Source organism: Diabrotica undecimpunctata, chromosome 9 (assembly GCF_040954645.1).
Source record: "Diabrotica undecimpunctata isolate CICGRU chromosome 9, icDiaUnde3, whole genome shotgun sequence".
In the NCBI taxonomy this organism is placed as follows: Eukaryota; Metazoa; Arthropoda; class Insecta; order Coleoptera; family Chrysomelidae; genus Diabrotica; species Diabrotica undecimpunctata.
Window position 1 is genome coordinate 74462668 of NC_092811.1, and position 15947 is coordinate 74478614.

The 15947-nt window shown below is 35.4% G+C and overlaps 1 protein-coding gene across 4 annotated transcripts in view; it reads right to left on the minus strand.

The window, feature by feature from the left end:
- Nucleotides 1–15947, minus strand: part of LOC140450148 (pyruvate dehydrogenase phosphatase regulatory subunit, mitochondrial) — a 767651-nt gene that overhangs the window by 604239 nt on the left and 147465 nt on the right. For all 4 annotated transcript variants that reach the window (XM_072543593.1, XM_072543594.1, XM_072543596.1 and 1 more), the window contains exon 6: nucleotides 747–916. In XM_072543593.1, coding sequence (XP_072399694.1) covers nucleotides 747–916 — 170 coding nt within the window. The remainder of the gene's footprint in view (nucleotides 1–746; nucleotides 917–15947) is intronic.

A 15947-nucleotide genomic window follows, 5' to 3' on the forward strand; every position in this document is an offset into this window, starting at 1 on the left:
TGATTTGATAACACATTTCGAGAAACAGCCTGTTTTTTAATTATTTACTGTTTGCAGGATTTCAACATTAGTATAGTCTAACTTGTGACCTGTGTTGATGAAGTGTTTGACAACAGCGCATGTGTTTTTACCTTTATGGCAGTCACTTTTGTGCTGGGTGATACGTTGTTTTAACCATTGGTTTGCCTGTCCAATATAGCAACCTTCGCAGCCTAAACACGGTAGTTTGTAGATTGTATTGGTAGTGTACATTACTGGTGTCATCTTTAACACGAAGAAATTTTGTTATTACAACCGCTGTACCTACCAATTCTGATGTTAGTCTATGGTTTGAACAGTGCTATAATCTTATTTGTTAGATTATCAACGAAGGTCAATTATTTTATATTTAAAGTTTTGTGGAGCATCTCTATTCAATGGTCCATCATGATAGTGAGAGTTGTAAATTAATTGTTTAAGAAGTGTCTTTGAATAACGTTGTTAATAAATATCTCAAGTAATTTGCTCTGACTGTTACTTAGAAACCATTGGATAGAGAAGCTTGGACATTGGATAAAGACAACAGAGATAGAAAAGCATTTAAAATATGAATATAGGGGGATTTAGAGTCAAAACCCAACGTTTATAAACATATAAGAATTTAATAAGAGGATCACAATATTTACAATATCACAATATATAGATACCAGGTTAGCTCAATAAGGATAGTTGCGGTTAAATGAAAGATATTAAATAAACGGTATTACCTCTGGTGCTTCCCCTACTATCCATTTACAATCGGGACTGAAGGCTTCAGGACCGTTACATAACCTATCAAGAACGACAGTACCTAAATATGGTACTCGCTTGAGAAGTTGTTCCAACAGTACGTGGAAATGATCCCAATCTTCTGGAAGTTGGCGCTCTTTGCTGCTGGCTAAAAAAAGAACGTGTAAATTACTGTTGAACATGAACAGATATTGTTTGAGGGATAATAATTTATAATACATTCTGTACATTTTACACTTCGTTCCTGTACCTTGTTCTTAGGATTTTCATGCTTTTTAGATAGTTAATTTGGTAGTCCTACTGTCGTTCTATCTTCCATTTGTTTCTTTCCTGTGTTAGATTTTCCAATCTTGTACCAAAGAATACAGACGCATATAGAAGGACAGTTCAAAAAGGCGATTTGGTCACGGTTGTTACTGCATAAACTCAAACCGTGGCCGTCGGCTTAAAACCATCATGAATGATGTAGTTAGGGGGAAGTGGGAAAGGAGTACGAACGGAGCAATTTATTTAACTTATGCATCTACGTGTAATCAAATTTCGATACTATTGATTTGCAAGCTGTCTTTTTTTTGTTTTTTTCACAACAAAATCTTTATTTTTAATACATTTAATTTTTAATTTTAAAACTTAAAAAGGTAAAATATTTACAATATTCAAAGTATTTATTTTTTTTTATTACATGTAAATAATATTTTATAACTTTGAATTAAAAATAGGTTTGTTCTAACACTACGAAAAACCGTCACATAACTTTTTATTATACTGTTTTCGTGCCCAAAAATTTACAAAGCATTTTTAAAAAATTTCAAAATTTTTCAACCAAAAATTTAATTTTCTCAGAACTTTTCATCAAACTTTTTAGACAATTTTGACTTCTGTCCTTTAATTTGCAAGATTTTCATTCCACCAGGGTACTTTCCCGTTGAAATTCCTCACAGCGCTTAAATACAGTTATCCTTAAGCGCTGACATGACAATGAAATTGTACGGCGGACACTTTAATCTTACCCACATCTTACCTAAACAATATTCCAGGTCTGCTTGATATGCTTCCCAATTTGTTTTACCAACCAGTCTTCTGTGTTAAGGTCTTTATTTTGCCTCTTTAGACGGGTCCTGATAGTTTCTTCTTCAAGTTTTTTCTCGGGGACGTGGGTGAGGACCATGGGGCGCTTGTGCATATTATTTGGAACAATTATGTTTAAAAAATTTTATTTCAAACCCTTTATAAAAGATATATAATAAAATATATTAATAGGTATATAATATAATATATTTTATTATATACCTTTTATAAAGGATTTGAAATAAAAAATTTTGTGAGACATGGTATACAGCCAGCTACAGGAACTTAGTTTCCTAGTGGAATTATATTTAAGTTTACTCCCTACCACGGACCCGCAACAGTTTTCACCATTTCGTCACTTCACATTCACACAGTCGTCCATTTTTTTTATACTCTTTAACACAGTTCACCCACAGGGTCCCTAAACGATGTTTTATCGAACTGCAGAAGTTCATTTTGACCTCAGATAGGAGCCTCATCAAGTGCTTGCTCCAGTTTGTTAATGATCAAATTAGCTTGAGCAGGATCTAGTTGAGTATCAGGATGGCGTCTGTGTGCTACCACCATTCTGAATACTTTTGTCAGGGTGCTTTATGACCTAGTCTGCTCGTTAGAGCACCTTGGCATCTTAGCAACTCTGTTACGAGGGGGGTGATGATATTCTCCCGAAGTCTCTTTTTATCGTCGGGTGTTGCTGATTTGGATTTCTTAGTATTTGCTATCGTATATGTTCCATCAGCCATTTTTGCCTTTTTCTTATCTTCCTTTGTTGAGCTCTAGTGAGGCGTTATTTGAAACTTACTTATTTATTTTTTAATTTAAAAATCCGAAATTATACTTCACATTTCGAATTTTCAAATTGTAAAAAATAATTCATTGGTGTATGTGCTAAAAAGCAATTCTAGCGTACTAAAAAGATCAGGAATTGTTTTTTGATCGAAACACCTTACAATTTTTTGAGCTTTATCTCCCGGTGAATGACTTTTAATTAATTTTATTTATAGTTTATAAACCGAGAGTTTCAATTTATTTCAATTAAAAATTTGAATAATATTTTTTCTAAAAAGATTCATTTATTAAAAGTAAAAATAATATTATTTTCTTTAAAAAATTTTATAAAACGCAAAAATTTAATTCTATTCTACGACCACGCGGCATCTACATATAAAAACATCTAAAGTTGCATTTGTTGCCCCACTCTTTCATATTTTAGAAGCAATAATAGCGCTGACATGGCCGCTCCCTAGTGGTACTAAAATCTTGATCCACCTGTCACTGTCATTCTGTTATTTTTCATAACGTGCGATTAACCTTTGCCGACGCTCAAAAATAACAGTGAAACGTCCTTCTATATGCGTCTATATTCTTTGCTTGTACCCTCAACAATTTTAGAACTTCTTTTACCGACTCCATCTATTTTCTTTGTCAACGTATTCTTTTTCTTTTTGCCCAAGCCTCAGTCTTTGAAAATTCTTCCTTTTTTCATTCAAGCTATGTGACCGATTAATCTAAATCTTGGCATTTTAGAAAGTATCGTTATTTTTGGTTATGCATCATGCATTAGTTCGTTATTAGTTATTTTTCGTTAGACATTTTCCTCTTTTAAATGACCGAATATCTTTCGCTCTCATCTACCTAATTTTAGCTCCATATCTAAATTAAATATCCAGCTATCGCTTGCCTAAAGCAGCGTAAATCTAATAAGTGTTGTATATAGTAGTTTTGTGTTAATTTATATTTAAATGGGAATAAGCCACAATTAAGCCGAAGTGGAAATTGAAACGTCAATAAACGTATTTTAACCTTTAATTGTGGCTTATTCCCATTTAAATATAAATTAATTTAAAATGCCACAAGAAAATAGCTTCAGAACAATAGTAGTTTTGTGGCTCTGAATATTTTCTTCGACCACAACATCGTTTTTTCTCGGGAGCTGTTTGTAATAAACTACTGATACCCATTCAGAATTCTGGATCTTTGTATCAGCTTGTACAGGTCTAGTGAATGGGTACCATATGGTGGTTTTAGAGTTACTTGATAATCTCCAAAGTTTTCTGCCTGAGATCTGATGCCCTCATTCATGCAAGATATGGTTGACTCTTTCAGGTTGTCTGCTACAGAGTGTGCAGCTTAAGATCCATGAAATGTATACATATACATGAAATTGTATACAGGTATCTGTTGACTGGCGCAAGAAACCTGTTACAACTCTGAACTGATTCTTGCTTATTTTCCGCAGTCATCATCATCATCATCATCATCCAGCCTTAAAAGTCCACTGATGAACATAAGTCTCCTCCTCGTATTTCCAACCTCGTCTATCTTTCGCCACTCTCATCCAGTTTTTATTTTTTCTTCTTAAATCGTCAGCCCATCGTGTAGGTGGTCGATCGACGCTTCTCTTGTCTTCTCTTGGTCTCTATTCCAATAAGCTCTTTGTCCATCGCCCATACGTCATTCTAGCTATGTGTCCTGCCCATCTCCTTTTTAGTCTAGCTATCCTTTCGATGACGTCAGTCACCTGGGTTCTTCTCCTGACCTCTTCGTTTTTTATTTTGTCTCGCAGAGATATTCCTCACATAGATCGCTCCATTCTTCTCCATCTGACTCTTAGTTTGTAGCCGAGGCTTTTGTTAAGTAATTGTTTCTGCTCCGTATGTCAACACTATTGACACCGTATGGAGTCAAGCTCAATAACTTGCGGTATGCAGATGATACAATAGTGTCTTATAATACCATAGAAGGGCTGCAAAACAAAATGAACAAAATAACGGAAACAAGTAGAAAATATGGACTGGATATAAACACCAGCAAAACCAAGCTAATGATCATCAGCAAGGAAAACATAACTGGAGCAAATCTGTATGTGAACCAAATGAGAATTGAACGTGTCTCACAATACAACTACTTGGGAACTGTAGAGGTGTAGAGTTGTGTTATAGAGGTAGCACCTTTTATCGGAACGACCACATCGAGCGTCATAGACGGGAGATGGTTCTTGATAACTGGTCCTCATAAGACAGCTAACTCTCACTTATGGCTCCACGTGCCACACCCCGGACAACTGCATTGGTCTGCAGGCTAAACTAGTTGAGGGTAGCCAGATATGGCAAAAATTCCACCGAGCGATTGCCAGTATAAGCAATCCCACACTTACTGACCAACGGCTTCGGGCGGATGAGTTGGTAAGTGGAAGGGCACTCTTTTGTCCTGGTGCTAAGAAATTGGCACCAAAGGCGAATGAATCAAGTAAATGGTCAACGGCATAAGGATGCAGAAAGCAAGGAGAAACCACTGCATTAAAGATCCAATTGGATATCTCTAGTACAATTATCATGGCAATGAGTACTAAAGGAAAAAAAGAAACTGATCATGGGAATCGGAGCCCAAGAGCCGGCAGGGGAGGAACAGACAAGGACTCCCAGGTCGTTAACCGGCGAAACCCTTGTCAAACTTCGAAACAAGACAAACTAAAATTATCAAAAACAAAAATAGGTACGTGGAACGTCAAAAGCATGTATCAATCTGGTAAAATGCATAACATCCTTCAGGAAATGGGAAGACTGAATATAAATATATTAGGAGTAAGCGAAACATGGTGGCCTAACTCAGGATATCTTTCAACAAAAACCGGTACCTTATATTATTCGGGAAACACTGATAACCAACATAGACGTGGAGTAGCAATTATTGTCGATACAGAGGTCAACAAGTCAATAGAGGGCTTTGTCCCAATCTCAGAAAGAGTGATGCTACTACAAATAAGGACATCACATACAAAACTAAATCTGATCCAAGTATATGCGCCAACGACGGATGCAAAAGAAGATGAAGTAGAAACATTCTACCAACAAATTGAAGATGCACTGAAAATGACAAAGAACAGGGAAATCACGGTAGTTATGGGCGATTTCAATGCAAAAGTCGGCAAAGGAAGAGCTGGAACAGTAATGGGAGACCAAGGACTAGGGGAACGTAACGATAGAGGCGATCGTCTAATACAATTCTGCCAAGAACAAAGTCTAATAATCACAAACACGTTCTTTAAATTACCAATGAGACGGTTATATAGATGGCGCTCACCAGCAGATAAACCGGAAAAAGTTGTAAGAAATCAAATCGACTATATAATGATTAAAGAGAGATATCGTAACACCATCAAATCAGTTAAAACATATCTAGGAGCAGATGTCGCATCAGACCATAACCCACTAATCGCTAATGTCACGCTTAAGCTTAAACGTATTAGAAAACCACAAAGAACTCCAAAATTAGATGTTAGAAAACTGAAAGAAGTTGATATAAAAATCAAACTTCAACAGAAAATATACGAAAACTTTGATAAATTAGATACTAACACTTACGAGATAAACGAACAATGGGAAACACTAAAAAACTACCTCCTCGCTCCATGCAAAGAGATATTAAAAGAACCGACACGAAAGAAAGCAAAAAAGAAACCACAACACAACTCTTTTAGATAAAAATGGAAATACTATGATAACGACTGACGAAAAACTAAAACGATGGGAAGAGTATGGAAGAGCTCTTCGACGACGGAAGAGGAAACCCACAAGACTTGTCTTTTGAGGACAGAGAAACAAGTGTAGAAATTACAAAGGAAGAAATACTGTATGCACTAAAGAATACCAGAAACGGAAAAAGCCCGGGGCCAGATCAACTGCCTATTGATATCCTTAAAATAATAGAAAATGAGTACATTGATGTCCTCTTAAAGCTTTTTAATAAAATTTATCAATCGGGTGACATACCCAACGAATGGTTGACCTCAACATTCATTTGTCTCCCAAAAAAGAAAAATGCTAGAGAATGCACTGACCACCGTACCCTAAGCCTGATGTCTTACATACTTAAATTGTTTTTAAAGATCATTCATAAACGCATTTACAAAACACTTGATATGGATATTGAAGAAACTCAATTTGGATTCCGTAATGGCGTAGGTACCCGTGAAGCTCTATTTGCATTCAACGTACTAATCCAGAGATGCTTAGATGTGAACCAAGATATGTACGTCTGTTTCCTAGACTACAACAAAGCTTTCGACAAAGTCCGCCACAAAGAGCTAATGGACATCCTCAAAGCAAAACAACTACAACACAATGACCTTCGAATTATAACAAATCTATATTATAAACAGCAGTACACGTACGCATTAATGAACACACATCAGAAGAGTTCGAAGTTAAAAGAGGAGTGCGACAGGGGTGTGTATTGTCACCACTACTATTCAATGCATACTCTGAAGAAATTATGAAAAGAGCTCTTGAGGGAGAAATAGCAGGAATCAAGGTCAATGGAACACCAATTAACAACATTAGATATGCGGACGATACTATCATAATAACAGACAACCTCCAAGACCTCCAAAAGCGAATGAACAAGATAGTTGAGTATGGAGGAGAATATGGATTATCAATAAACACCAATAAAACCAAATTTATGAGGATATCAAAAACCAAAAATAATGGTGAAAGCCTGACAATTAACGGTAGTGCTTTAGAACAAGTTGAAAACTACCACTATCTTGGCACAATAATTAATCACACAAACGATTACTCCAAAGAAATCAAAGTTCGAATAGAGAAAGCACGTACAAACTTCAATAAAATGAGAAAGGTACTTTGTGCAAAAGAACTAAAATTGGACTTGAGAGTTAGGCTGGCAAGGTGTTATATTTTATCGACTCTGCTTTATGGGATAGAAGCGTGGACACTTAACGCTTCGACTGCTTAAAAGTTGGAAGCATTTGAAATGTGGGCGTATAGAAGAATCCTGAAGATATCATGGACCGAGCATGTAACAAACAACGAAGTCATGAGAAGAATCAACAAAAGAATGGAAGTATTGGAAACCATCAAGACACGAAAGCTGCAATACCTGGGGCACGTTATGCGTAATGAGAGAAACAACCTACTTCAATTGATTATACAAGGGAAAATCCAGGGCAAGAGAAGTATAGGAAGAAGAAGAATCTCATGGTTGCGTAACTTGAGGGAATGGTACGGATGCACATCAATTGAACTATTCAGAGCAGCAGCATCTAAGATCAGAATAGCCATAATGATTGCCAACCTCCGTCGCGGAGATGGCAAGTGAAGAAGAAGGGAACTATAATTAATGAGTCGTGGGACAATACCCAAGAGATTAAATGTCGCATCGGAAAGGCAAAAAGTGCATTCTTGACTATGAGTTCTGTGTTCAAGAGCCATGACCTCACCCTAGACACAAAAATAAGGCTCCTTAAATGTTATGTGTACTCAGTGCTTCTGTACGGAGTAGAAACGTGGACATTGAAGGCGGAAACTCTATCAAAACTTCAGGCTTTTGAGCTATGGTCATACAGAAGGATCCTGAAGATACCATGGACAGACAAAGTCACCAATGAAGAAGTACTGCGGAGGATGATCACAACTGCGGATTTGGTCAACATCGTGAAGAGCCGTAAGCTGCAGTACTTGGGACATATAATGAGAAATCAAGGCAGATACGAGCTACTTCAATGCATTTTGCAAGGTAAAATTGAAGGAAAAAGGGCCAAAGGACGAAGAAGAATATCCTGGCTTGCTAACCTGAGAGCATGGTATAGAAAGACCTCAACACAGCTATTTCGTATAGCAACCAACAAAGTCATCATAGCCAAGATGATCGCCAACGTTCGGAACGGACAGGCACCCTAAGAAGAATGTCAACACTGAGAGGACGCATTGATCAAATACCTTTCTCTTCGGGCATGTGGGCAACTCAATTTTAAAAGTTTCTCTCAGTTCTCCATATGCTGCCCACCCAAGACCGATTCTTTTCTTCAGTTCATGAGCCTGATTATCCCTGCCAATCATCAATCATAATTTCATGTCCTAGGTATTCATATTTATCTATGAGTTCTACTTTTTACCCACCAATACTAATGTTCTGGTTGGGTACCAAATTTGTCATTATTTTTGTTTTCGAGATTTTTATATTTAAACCTATATTTTCTGTAGCCACAACGAGTTCCTGTACCATCTCTCTTGCCATTCCTAAATCTTTAGCTATCATAATTATATCATCGGCGAACCGTAAGTTGTTTAGATATGTTCCATATATTTTTATTCCCTTTGTCAGCCAATCCAAATTCTTAAAAGCATGTTCTAGCACAGTAATAAAAAGTTTAGGTGACACTGGGTCTCCTTGTCTAACCCCCCTCTCTATTTTTATGCGATTACTATTAGTATGTAATTTGGCAGTGGTTGTTGCCTGGTGGTATGATAATTTTATTATATTGTATAATAATTTTATATACCTATAATCTAGCCTGCATTCTTTAAGCGCCTATAGTATTTTATTTAGCTCAACTGTGTTGTGAAAATCGACAAATATTAGCACTAGAGGTTTATTGTATTCCACTACTTTGAATATCGTTGTCGTTGGAATATCGGCGTTATGAAGGCAGATATTTAAAAGTAGTTTAATTCTTTTAAGCACTAGATCTCCTCCAATTTTTAATTTTCATTTGTCTTTGTGCTCATCTTATTTATTTTATTTAGTGCTTCTTGCTTATACTGTTATCTCCTTTCATCTGTTTGTTAAGAAATAGTCGATTTCGTTCCTTGTTTTCTAGACCACCCTTGATGAGATTTGGTTTATTGACACAATCCTGTTGGCAAGTCTTTTGTGAATAAAGAAACAGACGTCTTCGACTGAAGATTCTTTTTCTCCTTTGTAGTACCATAAATGGCCTGATGGGAGTGTGATAAGACAGACTTTTCCGCGGTATATATGGGTATATACCTCTCACCCAGTGAGAGTTATGCTGTGTTCTGAATATTATAATAATAGTCCAGAACGTTTCCGGACTTATGAGTGCCGCCTTCAGTGAACCTGAAAAGTAAGCAATCTCAGTAAGTTAAGAAACACGTGATTTAAAATTTTGACTGTTAATTAAAAAAAATTGGTTTAAATTACTTACTTTGAAGTACTTACCCGCAAAACCAAACAGTGGTTGGGCTTACATTGCAGACTACATTCTTAATAGTATTAAATTAGACGGTATAATGCCAATGAATATAAAGATAACTATCCGGGAACAGTATGTCCCTAATATAAATACAGTAAAGTAAAATAAAGTAATTTTTACATTATTTTCCTTAATTGACCTCGTCCTCTATACATCACTTTCCTTCTTACCTTATCATACCTTGTATTTTATCTGTCCTTTCCTCATTTCACTTTCTAATACTCTTGATCAATTTAATTTTAAAGTCAATTCATAAATTAAAATATATACAAATATTAATAAATATTTTCTGAGATTTTAATACACTAAATATATAAAATTATAATGCATCAACAGACGAGTCCTTGACCTTGTTTATTTCTTAAAAACAAACTATCGATCATGTCCTGAATGTCACTGTCATTTAAACATTAAATTATTATTTCTGGCATCTCAGTATTTCGAGTAAGGACATACTGTTCCCGGATAGTTATATCCATATTCATCGGCATTATGTCGTGTAATTTAATACAATTAAGTATGTAGTCTGCAATTTAAACCTAACCACTGTTTGGTTTTGCGGTTATTAGTGCGCAAGTACTTCAAAGTAAGTAACTTTAACCACATTTTTTAATGGACCGTGGAAGTGATGACGTAGATTTTATTGACATCTGTCAGTTTCACTTTCCAAACAAACCTTGTTTAGTGTGGATAATTTGTATTTTTCGTTATTTTTTCATTTTTTTTACAGAATCTTTCAGCTTTTTGCAATATCTAACTATTCTAATAGTTACTACAATAATTTTACAAGGTTGTGTAAATAATAAAGCATGTTGTTTTATAAAAATAACAATAAAATGCATGTATCAATAAAGTAAGGTTAGAATGTCTTTAATTTAAACTTTTAAATTATATTTCATATAAATAGAACACTAAATTATGATGGTATTATTGTAAAAAACACTATACTTAAAAAAAAGCAGCAGAGGAAGCAAAATGTTAACTTTATAGAAATTAAAAAGTCTTGAGATTGGGCATTTCAACTTTTGTTTGGAAAGTTATTGACAGTTGTGACGTCACACTTCCACTGTCCATTAACAGTCGTAATTTTAAATCACGTTTTTCTTAACTTGTTTGGGATTACTTACTTTTCAAGTTCACTGAAGATAGAACTGGTAAGTCCAAAAAAGTTCTGAACTATTATTATATTCCATTTGGATTTTTAATCTAATTTTTTAATTAAATATTATAACAATTACAACAGAAGTTTTTACTTCGATAAGATTTTTATTAAAACATTCTTTTAATTCAGTGGATTTGGTCATTACGAGGCCATCCGTATAGACTACGTCTATACGGATGTATAGTTACAATTTATTTCTTGTTCATTATCGTTTTGGTCAACTGGAAGCTATTTTCTTGTCGAAGTTTAACTTTATTTACTATCCTTAGTGAGAATACTTACAGTTTAAAACTCATTTATTTTTAAAAACGTAAAAATTTGGGTTAATTTCCATAATTCTTTTACTATTTCACTGTCCATTTTGATATTTTTCGTTATAATTCGTTATATTCAGTTTTTATTATATCCTGGTAGATTGCAGATTTCAAAGGAATCGCTTGGCCTCGTAGACCTTTTCAAACTACTGCATCTATATTTAGTCTGGCAGATCAAAGATTCTCAGAAAGCCTATTATCAGTTTAGGAGAAACATTTGTCATCTGGTCAGTCTCGAAAACGCACTGTTCCAGGTACTTATGGCGTTGACGAACAATTGCCTGCAGGTGCAGGTGCTGATCATATGTTTAACTGTTTTCTCTGCGTTTCGCAGAATATATATGTTGTGTTCCCTTTTCTTATTTTACAGAGATAATATCTGAGTGAGCACTGTCCAGTGATAATATCAGTGATCAGTGAGTTGTGTCTTTTGAAGCTCCAAGAGTATTTTTGCGTAGCGAGAAGGTTGTAATAACCTTTTTGTTTGTCTTTGTCCTAGAATATCGTCCTCCATTATGAGGGTTGTGGGTACACCACAGAATGGCTCCGATGCGATAAAAGGGGTATTTTTTTCCTTCTTCAGCACGGCTATCAGAAATCTCATTACCAACAATTCTTTTATGCAGCAACCACTATAGCAAAGTAACTTGATGTGCTCTGCCAGTTGCTTAGGAAATTTTTGCTGGAAGGTAGATTCAGTACAGTATATTCTTTCTTTTCTATTCAGAAAATCCACATTTTCAAATTGGTTAACAAATTGTAATCTCTTTTTAGATTTAAAGAAATACACTTGTTGTTAATTGCTTCTAAAGCACAGAAACGCTTTAAAACATCAAATTTCAGCGGACTTGTATAGGCAATTTGGTATCAAGGCTAAAGGCGACCATTTTAAAACCCTGATTTATTAGGGTACGCTTTCTGAACTAAAGTACCACTACCTACAGTACGACCACCACCCCTGAGAATTTTTAGGTTGGATTTTTATCCCTACACATACAAACATCGAGGAACAAGGGATTCATACAATATTTTTCTACCCTGCCAATTAGCACACTTCAACATATGGTAACCGATTTCTTTGTACAGATAACATCAATGAGTGACGCCAGGTACTTTTGTTATTTTCAATTAATTGCTAATTTTATTCACAATCAAATATTGCATTTTTTCGTTATAATTTCAATTATTAAACCAGCGACCTAAATAAATTTTACATAAACAATAGTAAGGTGCTTGTACGGTGACGAATTTACACCATACACCATTTGAGGGTGGCGCGTTGCATGGAGCGCTCGCGGGGCTCCACCCCCCTCCCCGTAGTACCTCTGTTGCGGTACGCACACCCCGCGTTATCCCCCCCCCCCCCGGGTGGAGATGTGAACGCAGGTCGAGGCTCGACCTCGCACGTTTGACAGGTCGCCGCTGAGGAGCTCTCCTCTACCACTCTTAAGTCTCCCAGGTGGGTACATGCCGTAAGCCCACACCCTTAATAGGGAAAGGGTGTATCCGGGACGCAGCACGTTCAACCTCACCTGGTTCTGTGGAATGAGAGTAGAGTGGTCACACGAGAGGCTCGTCTCGGATACTAGGAGTGTAGATCGGTGACCGTAACGCCGAAGTGCCCTGCGTGCGTTTCTATAAACAAGACACCTCGAAGGACTGCTCTCCACCTCTTCATTCCTTCCCAATAGTCACCTATTACGACAGGCAGGGAAAATCGCCCGGCTGTATTCTTATTTCCGCGAGCCGGACGGAAGCATACAAGAAGTGCTCGGCAGTTTTAATGATTAGTTAAGATATAAGATTAATGATAAGAGAATGCAGTGGGAGGTGCAAGGCGTCCAAGAACAACCAGCTACGGTGAAAGATGTGGAGTGTGTGTGGGAGAGAGTGAGAGATAGAGATTGAGAGAGAAATTGATATAGAGAGATTGAGACAGAGAGATTGAGAGAGAGAGAGAGATTGAGAGAGACAGATTGAGAGAGAGGGGGATTGAGAGCTATTGAGATACAAAGATTGAGAGAAAGAGAGAGTGAGAGAGAGAGAGAAAGGAGAGCTCGGAAGAAAGATTTCAATAGGTCGATCCCAGCCGATAAGAAGAGGCACTGGAGAGATCTGTGTAACAAGTTGGAATTTTATACGAATATGTTTTGGAAACTGATACATCCCATGAATTTGTGTTTATATCTGATTCTCATAGAGGGTGCTAGTTACACGGATCGTACTAAGTATTAGTCAATATAACTTTTTTAAGAGTATAATTATTAATCAAAATTTCAAGTAAACTTAAACATCATTCGATTTTACACGAAAAAGGTACGCTTGGTAACACTCGATACTGTGTACCGTTTTCGGAATATTTTGATTTGAAAATTATGAACTAATAATTGATGCTGGTATAAAATAGTTAGTAATTAAACAAAACTCACAAGAAGAAAATTAAATTAATGACTAAGAACATAAAATAAAATTCAATTACAGTAAGTGTTCAAAATGCCCTCCGTTTTCGCGAATACACAAGTCTATTCTTTTTTCTAAAAGAACTAACAAAAGAAGTAACAAAATACTGGGGTGTGTAGGAGGAGAGAGGTATAAGAAGAGTGGTCTATATATATAGGATAAAATAGATAACAATTAAGTAAAGAAGTATGAAAAAAAAATATTGAACGGGATGTGGCTAGGCTAGCAATGTAGGCAGGAGAATGACCACTAGAAACTCAAGGATGGATACGGCCAATTTGCATGCCTTTTAAAGACAGTAAATCAGGAAAATATGTATGATGGATAGAAAAGAAGATAAGAAAAATGAATAGATATAATGAAAATTAACAAAGAAAACAAATTGAGGGCGCCAGAAGAGGGATAATACTCTAAAAAGAGTAACAGTCACTCTTCCAGGTATCGTATACTGCTAATATTAATTAAAGTTGACTTAATAAACAAAAATGCTGTAAATGTAAAAAGGTAAGGAAATATTAATAAAAAATTATATGCAAAACAAATTCAAGTTTATTAAATATAACTTCTTAGATTTTGACAATCTCTAAGTTACCAAAAAGTATATGAAAATTTCACAATATAATATTTAAAAAAAAAGAATGTTGAAAACAACTATAATAAAAGTTGAAAACTAGACAGAATAACTCTGATATAGAGTGTACAACCTACATCTAGGTTAAAACAACCTTAAACAAAATAATGCTAACGTTGGAAGAACGTATAGCCAAGTAAATATATCAAACTTACCTACAATATGACCAACAATATTGTTAAACAACTCTAAATGCACATACAAACAAAATAATATATATAAATGGGAACAAGCCAAATTAAACAATTGAAACGGTATATTATCCTGAAGGGATAATAACCGGAGTTAATTACGCAAGATGAAATATAAAAAATTAGTTAAGTAGACAAATAATGAAATAATTAAAGTTAATAATGAAATAATTAAAGTTAATAAAGAAATAAATGGTTAATACAAAAAACAATGGAAGATAATCTCTGGGTAGAATTTGAGCTCAAACTTACCGATACCTTACACCAAGGGGAGTTATATTAATTAATATATATATATATATATGTTATAAAAAAAATAAAATAAAAACCTTAAAAATAAAACCTATAACTGGTGAAACAAGATATATATATATAGTTCTGAAGTAAAAACCAACTGTCCTCCTAGGTGAAACAGTTGTCTGGAAGGATACTCCCGAATGGCTTCGGTGTCCCAGCGAAGTCCTCCTTGAGGTCCGAAATTAGCACGGAGCTGGTGCTAATTGGCTCAGTTCCGATAATGACTGTCCTGCCCTACCTCTAGGTGCAGGCTGGAGAAAAAAATGAGGGTGGAGTAGACAATACTCCCTGGCTTGTCCCAAATGACCCTGATTCTTATTAGAGTTGAAGTGGTACTTTACCTCGGATGTTCTGAGGGAAATTTATAAATCCATGGTAGGTGGCTGAAAACAATTCCCCGTTACTTCTAATCTCAATATTGATAAAAAGAAATCAAAGAAGAAGTGAGGACAGTTTCTTTCAGCATAAGAAACCGGAGCAAAAAGATAATTATGGTAGATAAAAAAACCCATCCAATCGGATGTAGCGTGACCTTGCTTCACATAGAGTAAAAATATAATGGCCTTGGACAAAATACTATATTAAAATATGAAATAATGAATCTGAATAATAGGATATAGATAAAATACTCTAATGTTTATAATATAAAAAAAAATTATTATTTACCAGATAGCTACTTAATTCCGTGCTAGAAATCTCACTTCACCTCCCGAGTTTGCGAAAACACCGTCAATTAAATCGTTATGGTATACTTAGAATATTTAACTTCTTGAAGTGAAGGAAATTCTATGCATTAATTGGATTTTCTTTCGCTAACTGCCACTTGTACCACTCCAAACTCTAGATCAGAAGTGAATTTTAATTCACAGTTAATTAACCAAGAAGAGCCATTTTTCCACTTCCCCTCATCTCCTGTCATCTTTTTCGCAATGGTACCAAATTAGATCAGAGTGACAACTTAAATTATTAACAATACACACTTAATGGGCAAATGAACACTTAAAGTTAGGCAACCCATACTACATCTCTGAAATTATTT